The sequence below is a fragment of the Oscarella lobularis genome, chromosome 6 (genome assembly GCF_947507565.1).
Source record: "Oscarella lobularis chromosome 6, ooOscLobu1.1, whole genome shotgun sequence".
Classification (NCBI taxonomy): domain Eukaryota; kingdom Metazoa; phylum Porifera; class Homoscleromorpha; order Homosclerophorida; family Oscarellidae; genus Oscarella; species Oscarella lobularis.
The window spans coordinates 1,677,670-1,700,991 of NC_089180.1; the positions used below are offsets into that span (position 1 = coordinate 1,677,670).

The window sequence follows — 23,322 nt, forward strand, 5'->3', positions numbered from 1 at the left end:
TCATATCGTCGGGGAGAGACTACTAGCCACACTAAAATTTGTCCTGCGGAAATACGGGTTTGGGCATAAATACGTCATTTTGTGACGTAAACGCAAGTGCTCTATAAGCTGTTTGTTGCTCAGCCCCGTGGCTTCGCCTAACGCTCGCGAGCGCGTTAGTCCTCCACGTCAGCGTTAGGCTAGATAGGGCGAAAATGAGAGCGGAAAGAATTTTATTTTTAATAAAAATATGAAAAAAATTGTGCATAGTTTATGTTCGGGCAGTTTTGGTGCACTAGGGTCTTGCCCAGGACCCTGGAGGAGCAGTTTTTTGTGACGGCGTCGTGCTCAGGGCACCGGAGCAGTTTTATGACGTCATACCCAGGACGCTCTCCCTAAAGAATAAGAATGTGAAACTGAAAAAGAAAAGACAGTTATCATACCGCGCTCTTTAGTGCTTGTCGCTTGCCGTCTTTGCTACATGTATGCCTCCTTATTGATTTTTCCCACTTGTTGCAGTTTTTCTCTCTGCTGTGTAGCAGCCTGTCCCAGGAGTAATCCAAGATTAGTCCGTCGCGGATGACGTCATTTGCTTGCTTGGACCACTTCCGGGGGGAGTTGCTGTTGCAATTGAGCAGTAATTTTTTGGAAGAAATTGCCCAAATTCCTGAAGAAGATTCTCGTCATTGTGAAACAATTTAGCTACTTGATGATACACCTGAAAAATAAACAATTAAAAATAAAACATTCTATGTGATCCTTACTCCGCTCTCGGGCAACTTTGGATTTCCCAAAATCATTAAATGTCACCCTCGGACTCATCTCCGCCAGAGTACACTTCCTAACGCTTCTCTCCTGTAATAAATTACAGCGAAATTACAGGGGGTTAGCCAACAAGTCTCTCCTGTAATAAATGACAGCGAAATTACAGGGGCTAGCAAACGGATCTCCTGTAATAAAATACAGCGAAAATACAGGGGCTAGCCAAAGGGTCTCTCCTGCAATAAATTACAGCGAAATTACAGGGGCTAGCCAACGGGTCTCTCCTGTAATAAATTACAGCGAAATTACAGGAGGTTAGCCAACGGGTCTCTACTGTAATAAATTACAGCGAAATTACAGGGGATAGCCAACGCGTCTCTCCTGTAATAAACAACAGCAAAATTACAGGGGCTAGGAAACGGATCTCTCCTGTAAAAAATTACAGCGAAATTACAGGGACTAGCAAACGGGTCTCTCCTGTAATAAATTACAGCGAAATTACAGAGGCTAGCTAACGGGTCTCTCCTGTAATAAATTACAGCGAAATTACAGGAGCTAGCAAATGGATCTCTCCTGTAATAAATTACAGCGAAATTACAGGGGCTAGCCAACGGGTCTCTCCTGTAATAAACTACAGCGAAATTACAGGGGCTAACCAACGGGTCTCTCCTGTAATAAATTACAGCGAAATTACAGGGGATAGCCAACGGGTCTCTCCTGTAATAAATTACAGCGAAATAACAAGGGGTTAGCCAACGGGTCTCTCCTGTAATAAATTAAAGCGAAATTACAGGGAGTTAGCCAACAGGTTTCGCCTGTAATAAATTACAGCGAAATTACAGGGGCTAGCAAACGGATCTCTCCTGAAATAAATTACAGCAAAATTACAGGGGGTTAGCCAACAAGTCACTCCTCTAATAAATTACAGCGAAATTACAGGGGCTAGCAAACGGGTCTCTCCTGTAATAAATTACAGCGAAATTACAGGGGCTAGCCAACGGGTCCCTCCTGTAATAAAATACAGCGAAATTACAGGGGCTAGCCAACGGGTCTCTTCTGTAATAAATTACAGCGAAATTACTGGGGCTAGCTAACGGGTCTCTCCTGTAATAAAATACAGCGAAATTACAGGGGGTTAGCCAACGGGTCTCTCCTGTAATAAATTACAGCGAAATTACAGGGGCTAGCCAACGGGTCTCTCCTGTAATAAATTATAGCGAAATTACAGGGGCTAGCCAACGGGTCTCTCCTGTAATAAATTAAAGCGAAATTACAGGGGGTTAGCCAACGGGTCTCTCCTGTAATAAATTACAGCGAAATTAAAGGGGATAGCCAGCGGGTCTCTCCTGTAATAAATTACAGCGAAAATACAGGGGCTAGCCAAAGGGTCTCTCATGTAATAAATTACAGCGAAATTAAAGGGGCTAGCCAACGGGTCTCTCCTGTAATAAATTACAGCGAAATTACAGGGGCTAACCAACGGGTCTCTCCTGTAATAAATTACAGCGAAATTACAGGGGCTAGCCAACGGGTCTCTCCTGTAATAAATTACAGCGAAATTGCAGAAGCTAGTCAACGGGTCTCTCCTGTAATAAATTACAGCGAAATTACAGGGGGTTAGCCAACAAGTCTCTCCTGTAATAAATTACAGCGAAATTACAGGGGATAGCCAACGCATCTCTCCTGTAATAAACTACAGCAAAATTACAGGGGCTGACCAACGGGTCTCTCCTGTAATAAACTACAGCGAAATCGCAGAAGCTAGTCAACGGGTCTCTCCTGTACTAAATTACAGCGAAATTACTGGGGCTAGCTAACGGGTCTCTCCTGTAATAAATTACAGCGAATTTACAGAGGCTAGCCAACGGGTCTCTCCTGTAATAAATTACAGCGAATTTACAGGGGCTAGCCAACGGGTCTCTCCTGTAATAAATTACAGCGAAATTACAGGGGCTAGCCAACGGGTCTCTCCTGTAATAAATTACAGCGAATTTACAGGGGGTTAGCCAACGGGTCTCTCCTGTAATAAATTACAGCGAAATTACAGGGGCTAGCCAACGGGTCTCTCCTGTAATAAATGACAGCGAAATTACAGGGACTGGCCAACGGGTCTCTCCTGTAATAAACTACAGCGAAATTACAGGGGCTAACCAACGGGTCTCTCCTGTAATAAATTACAGCGAAATTACAGGGGCTAGCCAACGCGTCTCTCATGTAATAAATTACAGCGAAATTACAGGGGCTAGCCAACGAGTCTCTCCTGTAATAAATGACAGCGAAATTACAGGGGGTTAGCCAACAAGTCACTCCTCAAATAAATTACAGCGAAATTACAGGGGCTAGCCTACGGGTCTCTCCTGTAATAAATTACAGCGAAATTACAGGGGGTTAGCCAACAAGTCACTCCTCTAATAAATTACAGCGAAATTACAGGGGCTAGCCTACGGGTCTCTCCTGTAATAAATTACAGCGAAATTACAGGGGAAAGCCAACGTATCTCTCCTGTAATAAAGTACAGCAAAATTACAGGGGCTAGCAAACGGGTCTCTCCTGTAATAAATTACAGCGAAATTACAGGGGCTAGCCAACGGGTCCCTCCTGTAATAAAATACAGCGAAATTACAGGGGCTAGCCAACGGGTCTCTTCTGTAATAAATTACAGCGAAATTACTGGGGCTAGCTAACGGGTCTCTCCTGTAATAAAATACAGCGAAATTACAGGGGGTTAGCCAACGGGTCTCTCCTGTAATAAATTACAGCGAAATTACAGGGGCTAGCAAACGGATCTCTCCTCTAATAAATTACAGCAAAATTACAGGGGGTTAGCCAACAAGTCACTCCTCTAATAAATTACAGCGAATTTACAAGGGCTAGCCAACGGGTCTCTCCTGTAGTAAACTACAACGAAATTACAGTGGCTAACCAACGGGTCTCTCCTGTAATAAACTACAGCGAAATTATAGAGGGTTAGCCAACGGGTCTCTCCTGCAATAAATTAAAGCGAAATTACAGGGAGTTAGCCAACAAGTCTCTCCTGTAATAAATTACAGCAAAATTACAGGGGTAACCAACGGGTCTCTCTTGTAATAAATTACAGCGAAATTACAGGGGCTCACCAACGGGTCTCTCCTGTAATAAACTACAGCAAAATTACAAAGGGTTAGCCAACAAGTCTCTCCTGTAATAAATTACAGCGAAATTACAGGGGATAGCCAACGCATCTCTCCTGTAATAAACTACAGCAAAATTACAGGGGCTAGCAAACAGATCTCTCCTGTAATAAATTACAGCGAAATTACAGGGACTAGCCAACGGGTCTCTCCTGTAATAAATTACAGCGAAATTACAGGGGCTAGCCAACGGGTCTCTCCTGTAATAAATTACAGCGAAATTACAGGGGCTAGCTAACGGGTCTCTCCTGTAATAAATTACAGCGAAATTACAGGGGCTAGCCAACGGGTCTCTCCTGTAATAAATTACAGCGAAATTACAGGGGTTAGCTAACGAGTGTCTGATGTAATAAATTACAGCGAAATTAGAGAAGCTAGTCAACGGGTCTCTCCTGTAATAAATTACAGCGAAATTACAGGGGCTAGCCAACGGGTCTCTAATGTAATAAATTACAGCGAAATTACAGGGGCTAGCCAACGGGTCTCTCCTGCAATAAATTACAGCGAAATTACAGGGGCTAGCCAACGGGTCTCTACTGTAATAAATTACAGCGAAAATACAGGGGCTAGCCAAAGGGACTCTCCTGTAATAAATTACAGCGAAAATACAGGGGCTAGCAAAAGGGACTCTCCTGTAATAAATTACAGCGAAATTACAGAGGCTAGCCAACGGGTCTCTCCTGTAATAAACTACAGCGAAATTACAGGGGCTAGCAAATGGATCTCTCCTGTAATAAATGACAGCGAAATTACAGGGGCTAGCCAAAGGGTCTCTCCTGTAATAAATTACAGCGAAATTACAGGGGCTAGCCAACGGGTCTCTCCTGTAATAAATTACAGCGAAATTACAGGGGCTAGCCAACGGGTCTCTACTGTAATAAATTACAGCGAAATTACAGGGGCTAGCCAACGGGTCTCTCCTGTAATAAATTACAGCGAAAATACAGGGGCTAGCCAAAGGGACTCTCCTGTAATAAATTACAGCGAAATTACAGAGGCTAGCCAACGGGTCTCTCCTGTAATAAACTACAGCGAAATTACAGGGGGTTAGCCAACAAGTCTCTCCTGTAACAAATTACAGCGAAATTACAGGGGATAGCCAACGCATCTCTCCTGCAATAAACTACAGCAAAATTACAGGGGCTAGCCAACGAGTCTCTCCTGTAATAAATGACAGCGAAATTACAGGGGCTAGAAAACCGATCTCTCCTGTAATAAATTACAGCGAAAATACAGGGGCTAGCCAAAGGGTCTCTCCTGTAATAAATTACAGCGAAATTACAGGGGCTAGCCAACGGGTCTCTCCTGTAATAAATTAGAGCGAAATTAGAGAAGCTAGTCAACGGGTCTCACATGTAATAAATTACAGCGAAATTACAGGGGGTAGCCAACGGGTCTCTCCTGTAATAACCTAGAGCGAAATTACAGGGGCTAACCAACGGGTCTCTTCTGTAATAAACTACAGCGAAATTACAGGGGCTAACCAACGGGTCTCTCCTGTAATAAATTACAGCGAAATTACAGGGGGCTAGCCAAAGGGTCTCTCCTGTAATAAATGAAAGCGAAATTACAGGGAGTTAGCCAACGGGTCTCTCCTGTAATAAACTACAGCAAAATTACAAAGGGTTAGCCAACAAGTCTCTCCTGTAATAAATTACAGCGAAATTACAGGGGATAGCCAACGCATCTCTCCTGTAATAAACTACAGCAAAATTACAGGGGCTAGCAAACGGATCTCTCCTGTAATAAATTACAGCGAAATTACAGGGACTAGCCAACGGGTCTCTCCTGTAATAAATTACAGCGAAATTACAGGGGCTAGCTAACGGGTATCTCCTGTAATAAATTACAGCGAAATTACAGGGGCTAGCTAACGGGTCTCTCCTGTAATAAATTACAGTGAAAATACAGGGGCTAGCCAAAGGGTCTCTCCTGTAATAAATTACAGCGAAATTACAGCGGCTAGCCAACGAGTCTCTCATGTAATAAATTACAGCGAAATTACAGGGGCTAGCCAACGGGTCTCTCCTGTAATAAATTACAGCGAAATTACAGGGGCCAGCAAACGGATCTCTCCTGTAATAAATTACAGCGAAATTACAGGGGCTAGCAAATGGATCTCTCCTGTAGTAAATTACAGCGAAATTACAGGGGCTAGCAAATGGATCTCTCCTGTAGTAAATTACAGCGAAATTACAGGGGCTAGCAAATGGATCTCTCCTGTAGTAAATTACAGCGAAATTACAGGGGCCAGCAAACGGATCTCTCCTGTAATAAATTACAGCGAAAATACAGGGGCTAGCAAACGGATCTCTCCTGTAATAAATTACAGCGAAAATACAGGGGCTAGCCAACGGGTCTCTCCTGTAATAAATTACAGCGAAATTACAGGGGCTAGCTAACGGGTCTCTCCTGTAATAAATTACAGCGAAAATACAGGGGCTAGCCAACGGGTCTCTCCTGTAATAAATTACAGCGAAATTACAGGGGCTAGCTAACGGGTCTCTCCTGTAATAAATTACAGCGAAAATACAGGGGCTAGCCAACGGGTCTCTCCTGTAATAAATTACAGCGAAATTACAGGGGCTAGCTAACGGGTCTCTCCTGTAATAAATTACAGCGAAATTACAGGGGCTAGCTAACGGGTCTCTCCTGTAATAAATTACAGCGAAATTACAGGGGCTAGCTAACGGGTCTCTCCTGTAATAAATTACAGCGAAAATACAGGGGCTAGCCAACGGGTCTCTCCTGTAATAAATTACAGCGAAATTACAGGGGCTAGCTAACGGGTCTCTCCTGTAATAAATTACAGCGAAATTACAGGGGCTAGCAAATGGATCTCTCCTGTAGTAAATTACAGCGAAATTACAGGGGCTAGCAAATGGATCTCTCCTGTAGTAAATTACAGCGAAATTACAGGGGCCAGCAAACGGATCTCTCCTGTAATAAATTACAGCGAAAATACAGGGGCTAGCCAAAGGGTCTCTCCTGTAATAAATTACAGCGAAATTACAGGGGCTAGCCAACGGGTCTCTCCTGTAATAAATTACAGCGAAATTACAGGGGCCAGCAAACGGATCTCTGCTGTAATAAATTACAGCGAAATTACAGGGGCTAGCTAACGGGTCTCTCCTGTAATAAATTACAGCGAAATTACAGGGGCCAGCAAACGGATCTCTCCTGTAATAAATTACAGCGAAAATACAGGGGCTAGCAAACGGATCTCTCCTGTAATAAATTACAGCGAAAATACAGGGGCTAGCCAACGGGTCTCTCCTGTAATAAATTACAGCGAAATTACAGGGGCTAGCTAACGGGTCTCTCCTGTAATAAATTACAGCGAAAATACAGGGGCTAGCCAACGGGTCTCTCCTGTAATAAATTACAGCGAAATTACAGGGGCTAGCTAACGGGTCTCTCCTGTAATAAATTACAGCGAAATTACAGGGGCTAGCAAATGGATCTCTCCTGTAGTAAATTACAGCGAAATTACAGGGGCTAGCAAATGGATCTCTCCTGTAGTAAATTACAGCGAAATTACAGGGGCCAGCAAACGGATCTCTCCTGTAATAAATTACAGCGAAAATACAGGGGCTAGCCAAAGGGTCTCTCCTGTAATAAATTACAGCGAAATTACAGGGGCCAGCAAACGGATCTCTGCTGTAATAAATTACAGCGAAATTACAGGGGCTAGCTAACGGGTCTCTCCTGTAATAAATTACAGCGAAATTACAGGGGCTAGCAAATGGATCTCTCCTGTAGTAAATTACAGCGAAATTACAGGGGCTAGCAAATGGATCTCTCCTGTAGTAAATTACAGCGAAATTACAGGGGCCAGCAAACGGATCTCTCCTGTAATAAATTACAGCGAAAATACAGGGGCTAGCCAACGGGTCTCTCCTGTAATAAATTAGAGCGAAATTACAGGGGCTAGCAAATGGATCTCTCCTGTAATAAATTACAGCGAAATTACAGGGGCTAGCTAACGGGTCTCTCCTGTAATAAATTACAGCGAAATTACAGGGGCTAGCCAACGGGTCTCTCCTGTAATAAATTACAGCGAAATTACAGGGGCTAGCAAATGGATCTCTCCTGTAGTAAATTACAGCGAAATTACAGGGGCCAGCAAACGGATCTCTCCTGTAATAAATTACAGCGAAAATACAGGGGCTAGCCAAAGGGTCTCTCCTGTAATAAATTACAGCGAAATTACAGGGGCTAGCCAACGGGTCTCTCCTGTAATAAATTACAGCGAAATTACAGGGGCTAGCCAACGGGTCTCTCCTGTAATAAATTAGAGCGAAATTAGAGAAGCTAGTCAACGGGTCTCTCATGTAATAAATTACAGCGAAATTTCAGGGGCTAGCCAACGGGTCTCTCCTGTAATAAATTACAGCGAAATTACAGGGGCTAGCCAACGGGTCTCTCCTGTAATAAATTACAGCGAAATTACAGGGGCTAGCCAACGGGTCTCTCCTGTAATAAATTACAGCGAAATTACAGGGGCTAGCCAACGGGTCTCTCCTGTAATAAATTACAGCGAAATTACAGGGGCTAGCTAACGGGTCTCTCCTGTAATAAATTACAGCGAAATTACAGGGGCTAGCAAATGGATCTCTCCTGTAGTAAATTACAGCGAAATTACAGGGGCCAGCAAACGGATCTCTCCTGTAATAAATTACAGCGAAAATACAGGGGCTAGCCAAAGGGTCTCTCCTGTAATAAATTACAGCGAAATTACAGGGGCTAGCCAACGGGTCTCTCCTGTAATAAATTACAGCGAAATTACAGGGGCTAGCCAACGGGTCTCTCCTGTAATAAATTAGAGCGAAATTAGAGAAGCTAGTCAACGGGTCTCTCATGTAATAAATTACAGCGAAATTTCAGGGGCTAGCCAACGGGTCTCTCCTGTAATAAATTACAGCGAAATTACAGGGGCTAGCCAACGGGTCTCTCCTGTAATAAATTACAGCGAAATTACAGGGGGTTAGCCAACAAGTCTCTCCTCTAATAAACTACAGCGAAATTACAGGGGCTAGCCAACGGGTCTCTCCAGTAAGTACTGTAGTGTACCTGAATTCGAATGACAGTTTCAGCTGAGTGAACGAGTCGACCCTAGTGCTTCCAACTCGACGACGTCGATTCGCGGCCCTAAAAGAGCACGACCGTCAATTCCGTCGCACCACGATGCCCCAATTCCACTCTTACGACAACTAAGCTCATGACTTCGGTAATTCGATGAAGAACAGATAGACAATACGTCCCAAATTCGTCGCAATGATACAAAGCCCGTTCTCTGGCGACGTCTTCTTCGTCGTTGCGCGACAACGAAACGAAGACGCGCTGGTGCGCCGTGCTGCTCACGACGAGACCAACGGCTTTCACCCACACTTGCTGAAATTTTTTTCGTCGATTCCGAACTGCTTGCTAAACTCGAGCCCGTCCAAAGGCGTGACGTGATAGAGTAGCGAACGGTGTAAATCCAACACTCCGCCGCCGCCACCTCGTGCCTCGCCGATCCGGTGACGTCTTCCCACGAGAGAAGAGAATCCTCGTACGTCGACTCCTGATCGCTGAAATTGCCGTCCAACTCGTAGCTGAGCTTCTTTCGCGGCGTCGACGTCCGGGCGAACGAAACGCATCGCCCACCACCAAAACGGTCAGATTGATTCCGAGCGGTTGGTAGTCGTACGCGGTTTCGGCTACGGGATCGATCCACGTGAAGATTGCCCGAAAGCGATGTAGCTTTTGATCGACGATTAGAGTCGACACGTTGAGTTGGTTGGGCGGCGGAGGCGGATCATAGGCTAAAGAGAAACAGCGTCTCTCTGATCAAAAGTAGCGGAAGGCAGCTCCCAACCTAAAGTCGTGACAAATTTTTCATCTGACTCAAAAACAGGTTTGTACCTAGATGACACCAGCAAAACAAAGAATTAACGCGCAAAAAGAAGGAAGGAAGGAAGGAAGGAAGGAAGGAAGAAGGCTTACTCGGAAAAAGCGCTCTCTGTTTGGTTCAACTGATTTCAAAGGCACCGTGTAGTTTCCGTCGACGCCTTCATTCTGTGGAAATTACCCTCGCGATTATTTTCAAAATATATTCGGTCTGCGCTTGTACCACATCAACTTCAATTCTGGCTATTTCGTCAAAATCAGGAGCGGTCAGATGATTGTAGCCATAGAGGATCTGAAACCCCAATAGGATGTTCGGAGAATTCAGCAGGGCGGACCACGTTAACGTGACGCTGACGCGACGATCGGGCGTCTTGAACATGCGAATGCGAAGAAATCTCGGTTTAGTTGTAGCTGTGAGAGAAGGTAAAAAACGTCAGAGGTGTACGTAGGGTCATCCCATGTCTTGAACAAGGAGCCTATAGCGATTTCAGATTTAGAAATTGCAATGAATGTACGTTCGCTTTTTACTCGAATTCAAGGTGACGTAATCTCTACTGACGACTTTTGAATTCCTAACTAGCGTAGCTATAGACGATACCTAAAGAAACGGTACACGATATAACGTCGAAAAAATGCGCCACCAGTCCTTACGTAGACGTCGTAGACGCACTCAGACGAACGTACGGTCACCGACAAGTCGACAGACAACTAAAGAAAGCCAGTTCACACGCTTAGCAAAGTTTTATTTCGAGACGTACTCCTTGTGTAGTGATGGTATGGGCACGTGTCTCGTTCTTGCACGTGACGCTTAATTCGGGTATAATCTTGTACTTCTCTCGTACACAATTGTACGTGATAGCACGAAGAAACATCTAAGAGAATAAAGAATGTGCAAAACAATAGTCGCGCTAAAAGTTCATCCTATCTCACGTTGTGCAGGTGCACTCCACTTGACTTTGAGAGTCGCCTCGAGTTCTTGTTCATCAACAAAACCAACGAAAGACGGGTCGATGCTCGTGGGCACAACAATGTTGGGACTGCCACCGATGCATTGACGTTGGCGACTATATGCACCTATACAAGGGATGATACTATTACTGTACGCCGTCGCGACAACGCTCCCAGTTGTACTTAGTCGATACAGGGGAGAAGCCGCGCGTTCCGTTTGCATTCACGGACGCCACGCGAAAGACGTACATTTTCTCGCTGTGTCCATTTCCTTCAATAGATCAGTCATAACGAAAGACGGTGATTCTTTCTACACACAAAGGACATAGGTCGGAAGAAAAGAAATTCGTTTCTTTTACTTACAGGAAAGTCGACGGTTAGCCAAGCAACATCGTCCACATCCATGCTGCACTTGAGTTCGGCGTATTGAAGCAGAAAAACGACGCCACGTTCAATTCCGACCGTAAAATTGGGATAGAGAGGAACGGGTGCCGGCCACCGAAGTTCGTTCGGCGAATTCCAAACGGGAGCACCAGGAAAACCGGGCAGATACGGATTCGCAGGAGAAAAGCCTAAATATAATCATTTTCAAAAAGAACAGACAGTCGGGTGTTTAATTTAAAATGAAACAGTATTCAAATTCCACTTATAACATCCGAAGAGTCCCGCCCAGCGTTTAGTACAAACTCACTTGCCGTTCCATTGCGTGGCTCCTTCAGCGCCTTGCTATAGAACTGACACGAGTTGTTTACAGGCTGCCGTCTAAAAAAAAGATCGCCTCGCAAAAAAAGAGTGCTTAGAGTGTGGGAAGAGAACCGTGCAGCGTTCGTAACACTTCGTCGATCGGGTCGTCGTTATACGTCGGCAGATGTGAACACGCAGGATTCCCGCACTGGGTGTTAAAAAAGAACAAGAGAAAAAGAGTCAGCTTTTCTTGCTCGCCCTCTGAACGATAATGATCGTCGTAGACGGCTCGACGGGAGCGATTATCGAATTGTGCGCGCGGAGCCGAAGGAGAGAAGCGACGGACGACGACGAAAAGAAGAAGCGAGACGACAAAAAGGAAAGGAGAAGTCTCTTACCAAGTAAAAATCCGCGTCGCCAGCGTACGGTTCCCATTGCAGGTGCTACGATATACAAAAGGTTCTTAGAATCGCGTGAGTTCGTTCGTGATGTCATCGCGGCGGCGTAAGGTCGAGAGGACATGCAGGGTGGCGAGTCGATCTTGTGTAAACGGCCATTCAAAGGTGTGGCGTCATGCGGACGCAAGAACCCGTATGAATCGTCGGTCTCTCCCCCACTCTGCCCAATTTCGAAGACGTTGCGCCGATCCATCCCATTTCTCTTTCGCAAACTGAATTTTTTCCTTACTCAGCGTTACCTCGCGCGCGCTCTAAGCTTCCGGTGTGCCCATATAGATACGGTGTGTCCACGTATGTCCATACAGTAGATATGTGTCCATCATGGGAGATGAATGTTCCACGCTGACGCCAATTTCTTTTTCGTTTATCTATCAAAAACAACCAAGTCACACTCTACACTACACAAGCAACACCTGTCAAAAAAGCTACAAAACGTTACACTCAGTTGATGTGTACATAACTCGAAGTAGAAGGGAGAGACTGGGTTACAGAAAGACTTCGCATCAAGTTGAATCTAAAATCGTCGGCGCATTGATCTTCTTCGATGTACGTAACATCCTTCTCAATTTCACGACTTTTCTGATGAAGAAGAGCTCCGGATTGCATTATGGGAAGATGCTTTTTCAGATCGATCATCGACTTGTCGTGTGGCCAAATCTCCTCCAAATAGTCGTCGGTAATAATAGCGACGGATGACGTTTCGACAAAATAGAGATTACACTTCAATAGGATCTTGGGTAGGCGAAACGAAGCCACCGCACTTTCGAGCCGAGCTTCCCGTCCCCGGTGATCAAAATGCGCATTGAAAAAATAAAACGATCGCCGCGACAATTCCCTAATAATAAATCTCCCCCACGTGACTATTCGAGGCAATGAAGACGACCGGAACTTCGTTCCGGGATCGTCAGCCAAAACATTTCCCAAACGGTTTTATCGTAGACTAGACCGACTTCTTGCTCCGCTGCCTTTCTTTCCTTCTCGGACGCGTCTCCTAATTCGATTTGCTTGACAACGAACTGAGAGCGACGGGTAGAAAAATGTTGGCGTTGCGATGCGATCTCGCCTAGCTTTGTCGCTCTTACCTCTTTCTTTTTGTCGATGTGCTCTATCAGATACACGTCACCGTAGCTGCCTTCGCCAATCTTTCGCAGAACGGCGTCCATTGGTTTAACTCTGCGCACTCGTCCGCGTAAAAACTGCGCAATACGTGTTGGCTATATACGTATGAATGGCTACATGAAATGGCTACATGGGGCCGGCTACATGAGCTTCTTGTACATGGTACAAATTACTGTATGCCCATTCTATTTTAGTGCCGAATTCTTTTTGCTTCCTTTTCGCGAGACTTTCTCTTTTCGGCTGGTCGTTTCATTGCTAATGACAAATCCACTGTTGTGCCACTGTCTGAAACATTGTTGGTATACCGGTATTCGTTTTGGAGCCCAAGAAATCAGCTCCAGTCAGCACAACGATCTCTTCCAAATCCTCCTCCTCCTCCTCCTCATCGCTACTCTTTGCAGGCGGTCTCATTTTCTTTTTCTTCTGCTGCTTCTGCTTTTTCTCGGTGATCTTTTTGCTTTTCGCCTCATCAGTGACAGTATCAGTTTCCCTTTCTAACACTGGACCAGACGATGGATCTAAATGTCCGTTCGCAATTCTCGCCGTTCCAGGTCGAATCCATTGAACAGCATCATCATCATTTACAGAAGACATCTCTTTTTCCGTCGTCACAGTGTAACTTTCCACCTCGTCAGGATCAACAGCAGATGATTCCTTCTTTGCATGAGTAATCAAAGCAGCATCTTCATCCATCTTCTCCTCGCCTTTCTCTCCACTTCTAAGCGCCTCATCCGAGGCCAATGCACTATCAATTTTCTCCACCAATTCATTAACTTTCACCATGGCAATCTTCGTGCATCGAATAATTTGCTCGGCGTGCAGAGCCACGCCGCCGCCCATTTGAAGACAGCACACTTCGCCGTGCTTATTCATCGCCACGATAACCATGACGCCCTCCTCCAATCGCGACGGATCAAAGCGACCGTCGTCGAAAAACGCAAAACTCGCGCAGAGCGGCACGTGATGAACGGTAAGCGGCACGAGCGGTCGCTCCGTCGCCACCTACACGGTCACGCGATCGTCGGAAACGCTCGCGTCCGGTCGACGAAAGTGCGCGAGGGTTGCCATGGCGCCGAGCGCGCAACAGTCGCACAAATTTCCGTCGTCGTTCAGCGCGCGAACGTCGACGCGAATCGCCCAGACTTTCGCGCCGGCGACGACGCACAGCGATTCGGTGTCGACGGCGCGCGATTCCTTGATCGTGCGTTCGAGCAGTCGCACGAGTTCGACGCTCGATTCCCGAGTTTGCGCGACGTCGAAACGCGGCGACGCCATGGGCGAGAGATCGACGTTGAAGCTGAGAATGCCGTCCGGCTTCACAAGGTCGCACGTCGCCTGCGCTAGAACGCGCGTCTCCCCTTCGCAGTGGCCGCGCGTTGGACCGAACGCGATTTGCACGTGTCTGTAGTCGTACGCGTTGCGGCCGTCGATTCGATGGCCTTTTTTTATTGCATTGAGAAGAAAGGAGCCTTCGCAAGTCGTAAGTGGCTCTCCTTTCATGGCGAAAATTGCTGAAAACTGCACAAACGTGGGGGCTACAACGCACGCTAAAGCTCGATTATGGCTGGCAATTTTTGGCATTCCTCGCACTGGTACACTACCCAAGGCTTACGAAAGACGACGAAACCTTTTTATAACATTTTGAGAGCTAAAGCTGAGATGAAAACGTCTTTGAGCTTGAGAGAAGCTGCTGGTCATCTGCCAGGTGAATATAGCAATAAATGATCTATCTGTTGACATGGAAGCAATGGAGAGGTTGCAAGACAGTGGTGCCATTGACACTTTTATTAGAAAATAATACATAAAAAATGTAGCAACGATACACATTGTCGGTTACCAACTTCGTTGATGCAACATCCAATTATATGATCTCAATTTGAAATTCCAGTCCACGTCCAGCTCTGAAACAATGCGACGCTTTCATTTTGAGAAGACTGTCGCCTTGCGACGGCTCGTCCTTTCAAACTTCAGTCTGAGAAGAGAAGAGACAATAAAAGACCTCGCCCCCACATCCCGTTACATCGTTACCGTAGAGGATTTCCCCTTCTCGTCAGAGCCACGCCTGTTTCCTGAATGAAAAATCCCCCACAATTAAACCAAGTTATTCTTCGTTATGAAATCGCGAGCCCACTTACTCGGCCACATAGTATTGCTGCGGTTCGATGACAGAACCGGGCCGACATAATCTGCACCGAACGTCGCCATAGAAACAATAAACAGGAGAGAGATACATGTGGCGATTTACCTTATCCAAGCAATTGCCTCCGCTGCGGTGAAGCGATAGAGTACCACGCAATCAACGTGGCCGGTACGCCCCAAACCCGCTATAAAGAAAGGGAGGCTTGGAACAGCAAAAAAACCGCAAAAAGAACCGGAAATACCTTTGCAGTGAACAGCAATCGCCCCTTTCGAATTTTCGGCAATAGAAAAAAATTTCCTTTATAAAAAACAACATTTTTTATCGCGTGCGTATCGACGATCGTTTTTTTTTCCTACTTGAGAATCGTGTTATCCGGCGTACTTCCGTCGACGAAATAGAGATCGTGATGATCGAAGTTCGCCTCGCGAAATCGCTTCGCTTCGTACATTTTTCGGTTCAGTCGAACGACGCACGTCACGTTGTGTCGTCGAAAGTAATCGCAACACGTATCGGGGGCGTGACGCGGATAGCCTATGGGACACGCGAATCGCACGCGTAGGCTCAAGTAGCTTCCGCACGACGCGTCCCTATAAACATCGAATAAAAAACAATGAACGCCCCTGCTGATTTCAGCGCGGCGACAGCGCCGGCACGTGCAAAACGATCCGTTTGCGTAATGAGGACATTCTGTCCCGTACGAGCGACGAACGACGAAAAATTTCCATGCGTTTTGTCGTACCTGAATGGCAAATAAGGCGGCTGGCCCGAGGTCAGCGAAGCGAACACTTCTTCGGGCGATTTCCGATGATAGATTATCTAAAAGAAACAGCACGTAGACGTCTCAGAGTACGATAGCTCCGCTCGTAGAGGAGAGGAGACGATACTGCGCCTCTGTGTTGATGCGGAGGGGGAGAGAGACCGGGCGTCTCGAGATCGATAACGTAAGCGGACGGACAGATTTTTTTTCGATTTTTTTTCTTGGCGAGTCGCCAGACTTACCGCGTACGCACCGACGAGATAGGCAGCGTTCGCTCGCTTTCGGTTGTTGTCGTACGACGTGTAATGGACGATCTTCTTCTTCGTTAACGCGCTCGACTGAAAAAAAAAGCAGAGGCCATTCGAACGCGTCCATCTGACGAAGACGTATTTACCTTGAGTTTCGTTTAGTTTCCAGCAGTAGCGATAGAGCATTGCGAGATTTAGAGGGCCGAAATCGGCGTAAAAGCTGTGGGGGAGACGTGTCGGGCTTCGCGAACCCGGTTCGACCGTTTCCCCGCTTACTTTTCGTAATGAAACTCGTCGTCGATGTTGAAGTAGTGTACGGAAAGCGTACTACGCGGACAAGTGCGAAGCGTCGCGAAGTAGAGGCGATCTGACGAACGATCGGGGATTATTCGCGTGGGATGTGCCCCTCCCCTCTCTTTCGTTTCCTTACCCTTGATCACTTCGCATTCGTTCGTCGACGGCTCTCTGTCGATGCTCACGCTCGAAGTCATGATTAGCGGTCTGACAGTTTACTGAACATTCGCAGCGAACGACGGAACGTCTTCTAGACGAGCGGTTGCCACTAGAGTCGACCCGCCTCCGTGGGGAATCGAGACGACGCCTATTGGTCTAAGCGAATGACGTAGTAATTAGATTGCGGCGATGACGCCGCCGGCAGGTGGTGTATACCGGCAGGCGCGTACGTACTCCGCCGGCAGGCGGTGTATATATTATTCCGGCAAGAAACTACAACGGCTACAACGGCTACAACTACAACAACTATTACAACGACTACAACGACTACAACGGCTACAATGACTACAACGACTACAATGACTACAACGACTACACCACGACTACAACGGCTATAACGGCTACGACGGCTACAACGGCTACAAAGGCTACAGCTACTACAACGCCTACAACGCCTACAACGACTACAACGGCTACAACGGTGTATATATTCCGGAAGGCAGTGTACGTACTCCGCCTGCAGGCGGTGTGTATATTACGGCAAGTGGTACGTACTCCGCCGGCAGGTGGTGTATATATTCCGGCAAGCGGTGTGAACGGAGCGAAGACGAGCGCGTTCCGGTTCGAATCGGCGTATATGCGATCCGCTGGCGTTAGCGGCGACTTTCGCGAGCCGTACATTCACTCGTAGGTCGGCGTCGGAGTCTCCCTTGCGACGCACTTGAGTTCGCCGTCCATTGCTAAGAAATTCGATACAAGGAGCTTGAAAACTGCCCGTATAGCACGGTCCTAATAAATAGAGACATAGAACGGTGCTCGCGCTGATCGTCTCTTCCATTACACGAGTCGGTCCCAGACGACGAGTTGCGATATTCGTCGCTGTCCCGTTCGCGTTCCGACGTAAGCGGAAACGGCGTTTCCGTTCGACGACGACGACGACGTCGACGACGTCGCTATTGGCGTTATCGACGGCACGTAGAGATAGCCGTATCCTTCGCACGTCATGGTCGAATTCGACGAACGACGGCGTCGAGTGGGGTCCGTGAAAGCCGCCGTCGCGCGGCGTCGTTATGGAGACGAGCGATTGGATGCGCGTGACGTCGACCGGTTTGCCTGTAGATTCGGCGACACTTGCGCCAAATCGATTTCGTCGAGAGAATCGCGATGTTTGAGAGCGACGGAGACGAGCTTGTCGACTCGACAATTGAGCGGATCACCAAGCCGCAAAAACTCTCTAAGAACAAGCCCAGTCAGCGCTAGCATGCACTATCTGACTTTTCATTTACCTCACGTTGGCCGTACGATGCGAGTCGTTCGAAAAGGCGCTCTAGTTGATGGTGCAGCGGCTGACCGATCCGCCGCAGGCGACGAGCAGGTTCACCGTGTTCAGCATGTTCCATCCGGTGCTCGATTCTCGAGAAATCGCGCCAGCTGATCGCTCGCCACTTGCGTCTGCGGATGGACGGCGTGACGGCGAATTTCGGCGACGAGCAACTACGAGACGTCGCGCGCGCGCGCGCGCGAATATCGTCGCTTCGGCGAAGCGTTCGACGATTTCCGACGGGCGCGTCGCAGAAAACGGGGAGCATCTTCTTTCGCTTCGCGATCGTCCGGCGGCATGTTGTAGCCGTCGAAGGTGAATCGCGCCTGCAAAACGAAGGAAACGAAGGAGACGTCGTTCTGCTTTTTTTGTCTCCCCGCGAGGTTGCGTGACTAGAAAGGGAACTGACCAAGAGCGTCCCTCGGTGGGGGACCCACCCGGCGACGAAATGCCGTTTTGGCCGCTCGCCGATCGTCGAGAAGGCCTCGAATCCAATTCATCGCCATTTGCGCGAAGGGGAGATGGTTACATATTTGTGGTCACATACGTCACTATTGATATTCACCGTAAATATTGGTAGTGCAGTAAGTCACTACGAATGTTCATCGTGAATATTAATAGTCACATATATAACCACAAATATTCATTGTTACATCGAATTGGAACGAGAGACGGCTGCGCTTGCGCAAAGTCACTGCGGGTCAAAAAGAGTACTATAATAGTGCGCTTGTTCTTTACCAACGTCTATCCAGAGTATATCTATGGTCTTTAGCTAGGGCTGAGCCCACTTGCTGACTAAGCATAGGCAGCTGTATCGATTCTTGCCATCTCATTCGCTTTCTATACGCAGTAGAGGTAGATGCAATAAATCAATTTGTTTCAAACTGCTTCGCTTACCTGTGCCTTTGAAATGAGCGTCCTCAATTTAGACGTACAATTATTCATTGACTCCGACGATTTGCCGAAAAAGTCCTGTGAGAGGGGAGAAAGATATATGTCCAAAACAATTGGAGCTCCAAGTCTCTAACCGAGCTGCCTTCCGTCATCTTCTCAATTTCTCTTTGTCCTTCGGGAGTCAGAGGCCCGATCTGCTGCCCTGTCATTGGATCTAATCCACTCTCAAGCATCTTCGCTTCAATAAAATTCCTGTCAATAAAAAATGATAAAAAGTACGTATATCAAATTTTCACCTCACCTCTCTTTCGTCACGGCGGCCAAAGTTTCCTCGTGACTTTGAACAAGAGAGTTAATTTCGGAGACATGCCTTGACTCTTCCTCACTAAGAAGAGCTGAAAAAGAAAAAAAAACTACTGTCGAATTTTCAATTTTCCCCATTCTTTATACAGCGTATTTCGATTTGAAGTTGCTCGTTCATCTCCGTTAGATTGACGTTTTCGCCGTATTGTTCTTTTAGAGCCGTCTGCGTTTTCTCGAGGAGATCGGCGTACTGCCTCTCCCTTTGCGTCAACTCGGTCACGGCGTCGCGAAGAGACGCGTTTTTGCGAGAGAGTTCTTGCGCTTGCCGTTTGAGTTCGGTATAACTGCGGTAAGAGCGAGTTTAGGACTCGATTGCGTCGTTTTTTCGGTCTCCGCGATTCTCTGCCGTTCTAAGCAGATCGAATATTACCTCTGAACAGTTGCCTTTGACTTAGATTTCGTCGCTGTCGCTCGAGACATCGGAAAGACCGTAAACAAGACGAGAGGAATTCAAAGGAGGAAAGCTATTCCGGGACGTCCAGCTTATTCGAAATCCCGGATACCCAAAAACTCTCAGTCTATCTGCCAGTCTATCAGTCTTTATTCAGCGAGTTATCCGGGGCTATTGCGTTCTCGAACCTTCGATTCAGTCATGCAACGGCTTATGTCGGCCAAAAGACCGAAACTCGATGGTGGTTATGCTTACTGTTGGGCAAAAGTAGTTGCCCGAGATGAATCGGTTTCTGCTTCAGGCTTTCCTTTTCCTCGCATCCAGAAAGAAAGACAAGCAGACTCAGTTTGGCGTCTAACCTGCGAAACAGATGAGGCAGACGAATGGACGTACAATTACGAATGGTGGCAAGTTCGCTATGGCAAGTGTGCTCTCTTTGCGAGGGGATCTCCACACGTAACAGCGAAAGCGGACACATCTACTTTGTTCTTCTTCTGTGTTGTATCGTCAACGCAATCGTCCTCGCCTTCCGTCAGAGTTTCCGATTTGGTTGAAATTGGAGGAGGCAAGCTTATCGGACAGAAATTAATCTATTTATTGGGTTGTTTAGGCAAGAGTGCTTTGGACAGTTGGCCCTATTGCGGGACAAAGACAAATGAGAAGGTCACGCAAGGAAACGTGAGATTACGGGAGTTATAAATTAGCGATCACCTGAGTACAGGATGTATGTGCTTAGAGATACCCAGCAGCGCCTTACTCTTTGGGCGCAGACACTTGCGTGACGAGAAAGCGAAAGGAGTTTTTTGATCAGATCAAAAATCAGATGCCGGCAACGGTGTTTGATGAGATCTTAGCTGCTATTGATTCTCAGACGTCAAGTGCAGTTAAACTGCCTTTGCAGTCTGGTGCTGCAACGCACTTGATTGGCGCTCTGCGAGCTCACAAATTTGAAAGGCAGGAACAAGCAACTTACCTCTTTTCAGAGTCAATGAGTGCACTGTTGCGAGAAGCGTCCTTGCCTGAATTTGCAGCTGAAGAAGTGTGTCTGCGTGATCCCAATCAAGAAAATGAAGAGAAATGCTTTGTTGACTGTAGTGTCTACAGTCTAATTAAGTAGTATGTGTGACAAGCTTTAATTAAAAGAAAGAAAGTTCCTTCAAGGCCCTCTAGCGCAAAAACGATGAATTACTAGTGGATGACGGTAAATTAATTCATAATTAATTAATTAATTGATTAAAACTCAGACTCAAAAGAAGAAATTCGAATTTAACACAACGCATTGTTCGGCGCTTTGGGATGTCAACGACGCACTTTTCTCTTCTTAGGCAATTTTCCCTCCGCTTCCAATTTAGCGCGCGCTTGCCTCCTCTTCAAAATTCGATTATACTGCTTGGCGTTGACGTAAAGAGGCTCCTCTTTGTAAATTTCCGTGGATATGGGAACGCGCGGCATCGCGTTCATCATGACTATGCCGCCAGGAAGCGTCAATCCGCCGGCCGAAGCCGGTTGAGTGATGGCGGGCGCCGATTGGACGAAGCCCTGTGTGACGTGTACTCCGCCCGTCGTCGCGGCAATGGGAGCCTGCGCATTGCCCGTTACGTAGATTTCGTTCGGTTGGTAGTAGATGACGTCCTGCGCCTGTGCGGCGAAGTGCGTCGGCGCGTTCGGAGCCGACGCGTCGTCCGGATCGAGGAGGCTCGGCATCGATTCCGGATCGTCGTGGACTCCCGGTCGGGGTCCCGCTACTTGAACGGACAGCGGAGTCGATAGTTTCATTTCTTCCGACGCGGGAATTGGCGTCGCTGTCGCTTGGTAGTGTTCCATCGACCGCGAGCCACCTCTCGATAAAATTGCGCGCGTCAAATAGATTACGTCACGACTACGTAATTGGGTAGTAGTGTAAACACACACATAATGTTCAAACACGTGACTCCGAATAATCGATTTCCCTATCTTCTCTTTTCTCTGTCTTCTTATTGCCGTCATTCGACTCCTTCATCTCTCTCTCCCTTCTCACGGATTCCCCAATTTTTCGCGTTGATATCAACAGCACGGCCGTAGTAAAAAACGGACATGAGCAAAGGCATGGGCGGAGCCTCTCCCAAGTAGGACCGAATAGCACGTGCAGTCACACTTACAAAATCGCCTTCCAAAGGAGCATCATCATCAGGAATCTATAAAAAATAAACACGTGATGCATTCGAATAAATATATAAAGTTAATTAATTAATTAGACTCTTTCTAGCAAACAGATACTGCCTTTATCCTGCCTGAAATACGGGTACGTGGGCTTTGTGACGTCTATAGACTATCCCGTATTCTCCTAAGCGGTGTGTTCTTTGCGCTTCTTTGTGTGTCGTGCTGTGCCGATCGCCCCCCGAAGTTGCGTACAATCGACATCCGCTACTCCGTTCGTCAGTTTGTATTCTCCTACACAAGTACGTTTGTAGGCTCTATGCCAGCTTTGAATTCGCCGCGCGCGTCGTTCGTGCGGGTCGCGGGCACCCGGTCGCGTTTTTTGGTCACTACCTGGCTTGCTGTCCGGCGAGCCAGTTGGTGGGGCCCCTTTCTAGGCGCACGGTCATTCATGACGCAATAGTCACCGTTGTAAGCTCCTTCCCAGACAATTCAATTTCAGGCCTGTTTACATCAGCTTTCGCTGGGCTTGCGCATGCGTCCATCCAGCGTCAGCGTATTAAGTCATGTGAACAGGTCTTTCGAGTGTGCCGTCGTTTTTGCTATACTCCCTAAGTGAATTCGTAACGATAGTTTTTGACCTATAAATACTATCTTTCTCGGACAATTTTTGATGTCTCTTTTTTTTTTATTAGGGTGAATTGAAAATGAGCCACTATATTCCCAAGCGACAAACGTTCGCTTTTCCACTCTCGCGTCCTACTGTTTCCGGAGCCGGAGGATCAGATGGAACGTTCATCGCTGTTCATAATGAAAGCCTACTGCAATTTAAGAAGTACCCAGAAGAGTGGGAGACTTGCGGCATTGATTCGTACGCTTTTTCCAAAGAGAAAATTTATTCTGAAATTTGCGTGTCGAATCTTCTTCATGATTTCCACTTCGCGATAGACTTTCTTCAGGTTCTCGTCGTCGAGTTTCGTCTTGTCGATCAAGATCTATTAAAAGTCACTTCAAATGCTAATTCTTCATCATTCCACTTGATATCAACGCGGGTTACGCAACCCTTGACTTCCTTCTCAGGGCAGTTGTGACGTTTGGAAGGCTTCGCATAAAGGTAACCACTCCACGTCTTGAAAGTCGTGCTGATATTGCGCAGGAGACGAAGATGATCAAAAACATACAGGTACGTTTGCTTGATTGCATTCTCGAATTTGCAGGGAGACTGCAATTCTATGACCATAACCGGCACCTCACAATATATGACAACAAAGTCAGGTTTTGATTTTTCAGATGCACATATAGCAGGAAGATTGCGTAAGCGAGGAATTTCTCCTTTTTTGACGCTAAGTCTAACTTCATTATGGTCTTCGCCAGGAACGTCAGTGTTCTCTGTGACGGTAACATCTTGTCCAAACTCACGTCCAAATTCATTAATCATTTTTTCAATTTCATTTGATTATATCAGGTAAGGCGATTCAACGAGCGCCTTGTCACGTGATCGGATGCCCATTCCAAAACGAATGCTCTATCTCGTCACCGAATAAGCGAGCGGAGGAGAAATATTCGGTGTGTTAACGCACGCTGCGTTTTAATTCTTCGAATAAATA

The 23,322-nt window shown here is 46.8% G+C and overlaps 3 protein-coding genes, 2 long non-coding RNA genes and 1 pseudogene across 5 annotated transcripts; 2 read left to right on the plus strand and 4 right to left on the minus strand.

Annotated features, from left to right (window-relative positions):
* Window positions 1-207: 207 nt before the first annotated feature.
* On the minus strand, window positions 208-11,870 carry LOC136188465 (uncharacterized). Its single transcript, XM_065976197.1, has 16 exons — window positions 11,694-11,870; window positions 11,568-11,643; window positions 11,443-11,529; window positions 11,115-11,323; window positions 11,001-11,061; window positions 10,734-10,877; window positions 10,562-10,675; window positions 10,455-10,511; window positions 10,332-10,401; window positions 10,027-10,279; window positions 9,900-9,971; window positions 9,772-9,818; window positions 9,120-9,718; window positions 8,985-9,062; window positions 744-834; window positions 208-697 (listed from the first exon to the last, which is right to left on the minus strand). The coding sequence occupies exons 1-8, from the start codon at window positions 11,868-11,870 to the stop codon at window positions 10,474-10,476; spliced, it is 906 nt and encodes a 301-aa protein (XP_065832269.1). The 3' UTR covers window positions 208-697; window positions 744-834; window positions 8,985-9,062; window positions 9,120-9,718; window positions 9,772-9,818; window positions 9,900-9,971; window positions 10,027-10,279; window positions 10,332-10,401; window positions 10,455-10,473.
* Window positions 11,871-12,608: 738 nt separating this feature from the next.
* Window positions 12,609-14,791, minus strand: LOC136188535 (exosome complex component RRP45 pseudogene; annotated as a pseudogene).
* On the minus strand, window positions 14,783-16,750 carry LOC136188536 (dual specificity protein phosphatase CDC14A-like). Its single transcript, XM_065976265.1, has 10 exons — window positions 16,588-16,750; window positions 16,434-16,524; window positions 16,152-16,377; window positions 15,892-15,968; window positions 15,509-15,739; window positions 15,394-15,449; window positions 15,258-15,336; window positions 15,148-15,198; window positions 15,041-15,081; window positions 14,783-14,984 (listed from the first exon to the last, which is right to left on the minus strand). Exons 1-9 carry the CDS (start codon window positions 16,646-16,648, stop codon window positions 15,063-15,065), a joined length of 891 nt encoding a protein of 296 aa, XP_065832337.1. The 5' UTR covers window positions 16,649-16,750; the 3' UTR covers window positions 14,783-14,984; window positions 15,041-15,062.
* Window positions 16,751-16,837: 87 nt separating this feature from the next.
* Window positions 16,838-19,687, minus strand: LOC136188537 (ninein-like). Its single transcript, XM_065976266.1, has 10 exons — window positions 19,559-19,687; window positions 19,276-19,472; window positions 19,127-19,220; window positions 18,960-19,077; window positions 18,829-18,903; window positions 18,585-18,771; window positions 18,341-18,523; window positions 17,897-18,257; window positions 17,452-17,844; window positions 16,838-17,399 (listed from the first exon to the last, which is right to left on the minus strand). Exons 1-6 carry the CDS (start codon window positions 19,606-19,608, stop codon window positions 18,727-18,729), a joined length of 579 nt encoding a protein of 192 aa, XP_065832338.1. The 5' UTR covers window positions 19,609-19,687; the 3' UTR covers window positions 16,838-17,399; window positions 17,452-17,844; window positions 17,897-18,257; window positions 18,341-18,523; window positions 18,585-18,726.
* On the plus strand, window positions 19,683-20,739 carry LOC136188538 (uncharacterized). The gene is made up of 4 exons (XR_010670230.1): window positions 19,683-19,820; window positions 19,881-20,144; window positions 20,190-20,257; window positions 20,316-20,739. It is a non-coding gene; the product is annotated as an uncharacterized lncRNA (long non-coding RNA).
* Window positions 20,740-21,849: 1,110 nt separating this feature from the next.
* On the plus strand, window positions 21,850-23,233 carry LOC136188539 (uncharacterized). The gene is made up of 3 exons (XR_010670231.1): window positions 21,850-22,017; window positions 22,411-23,029; window positions 23,090-23,233. It is a non-coding gene; the product is annotated as an uncharacterized lncRNA (long non-coding RNA).
* Window positions 23,234-23,322: the final 89 nt, after the last annotated feature.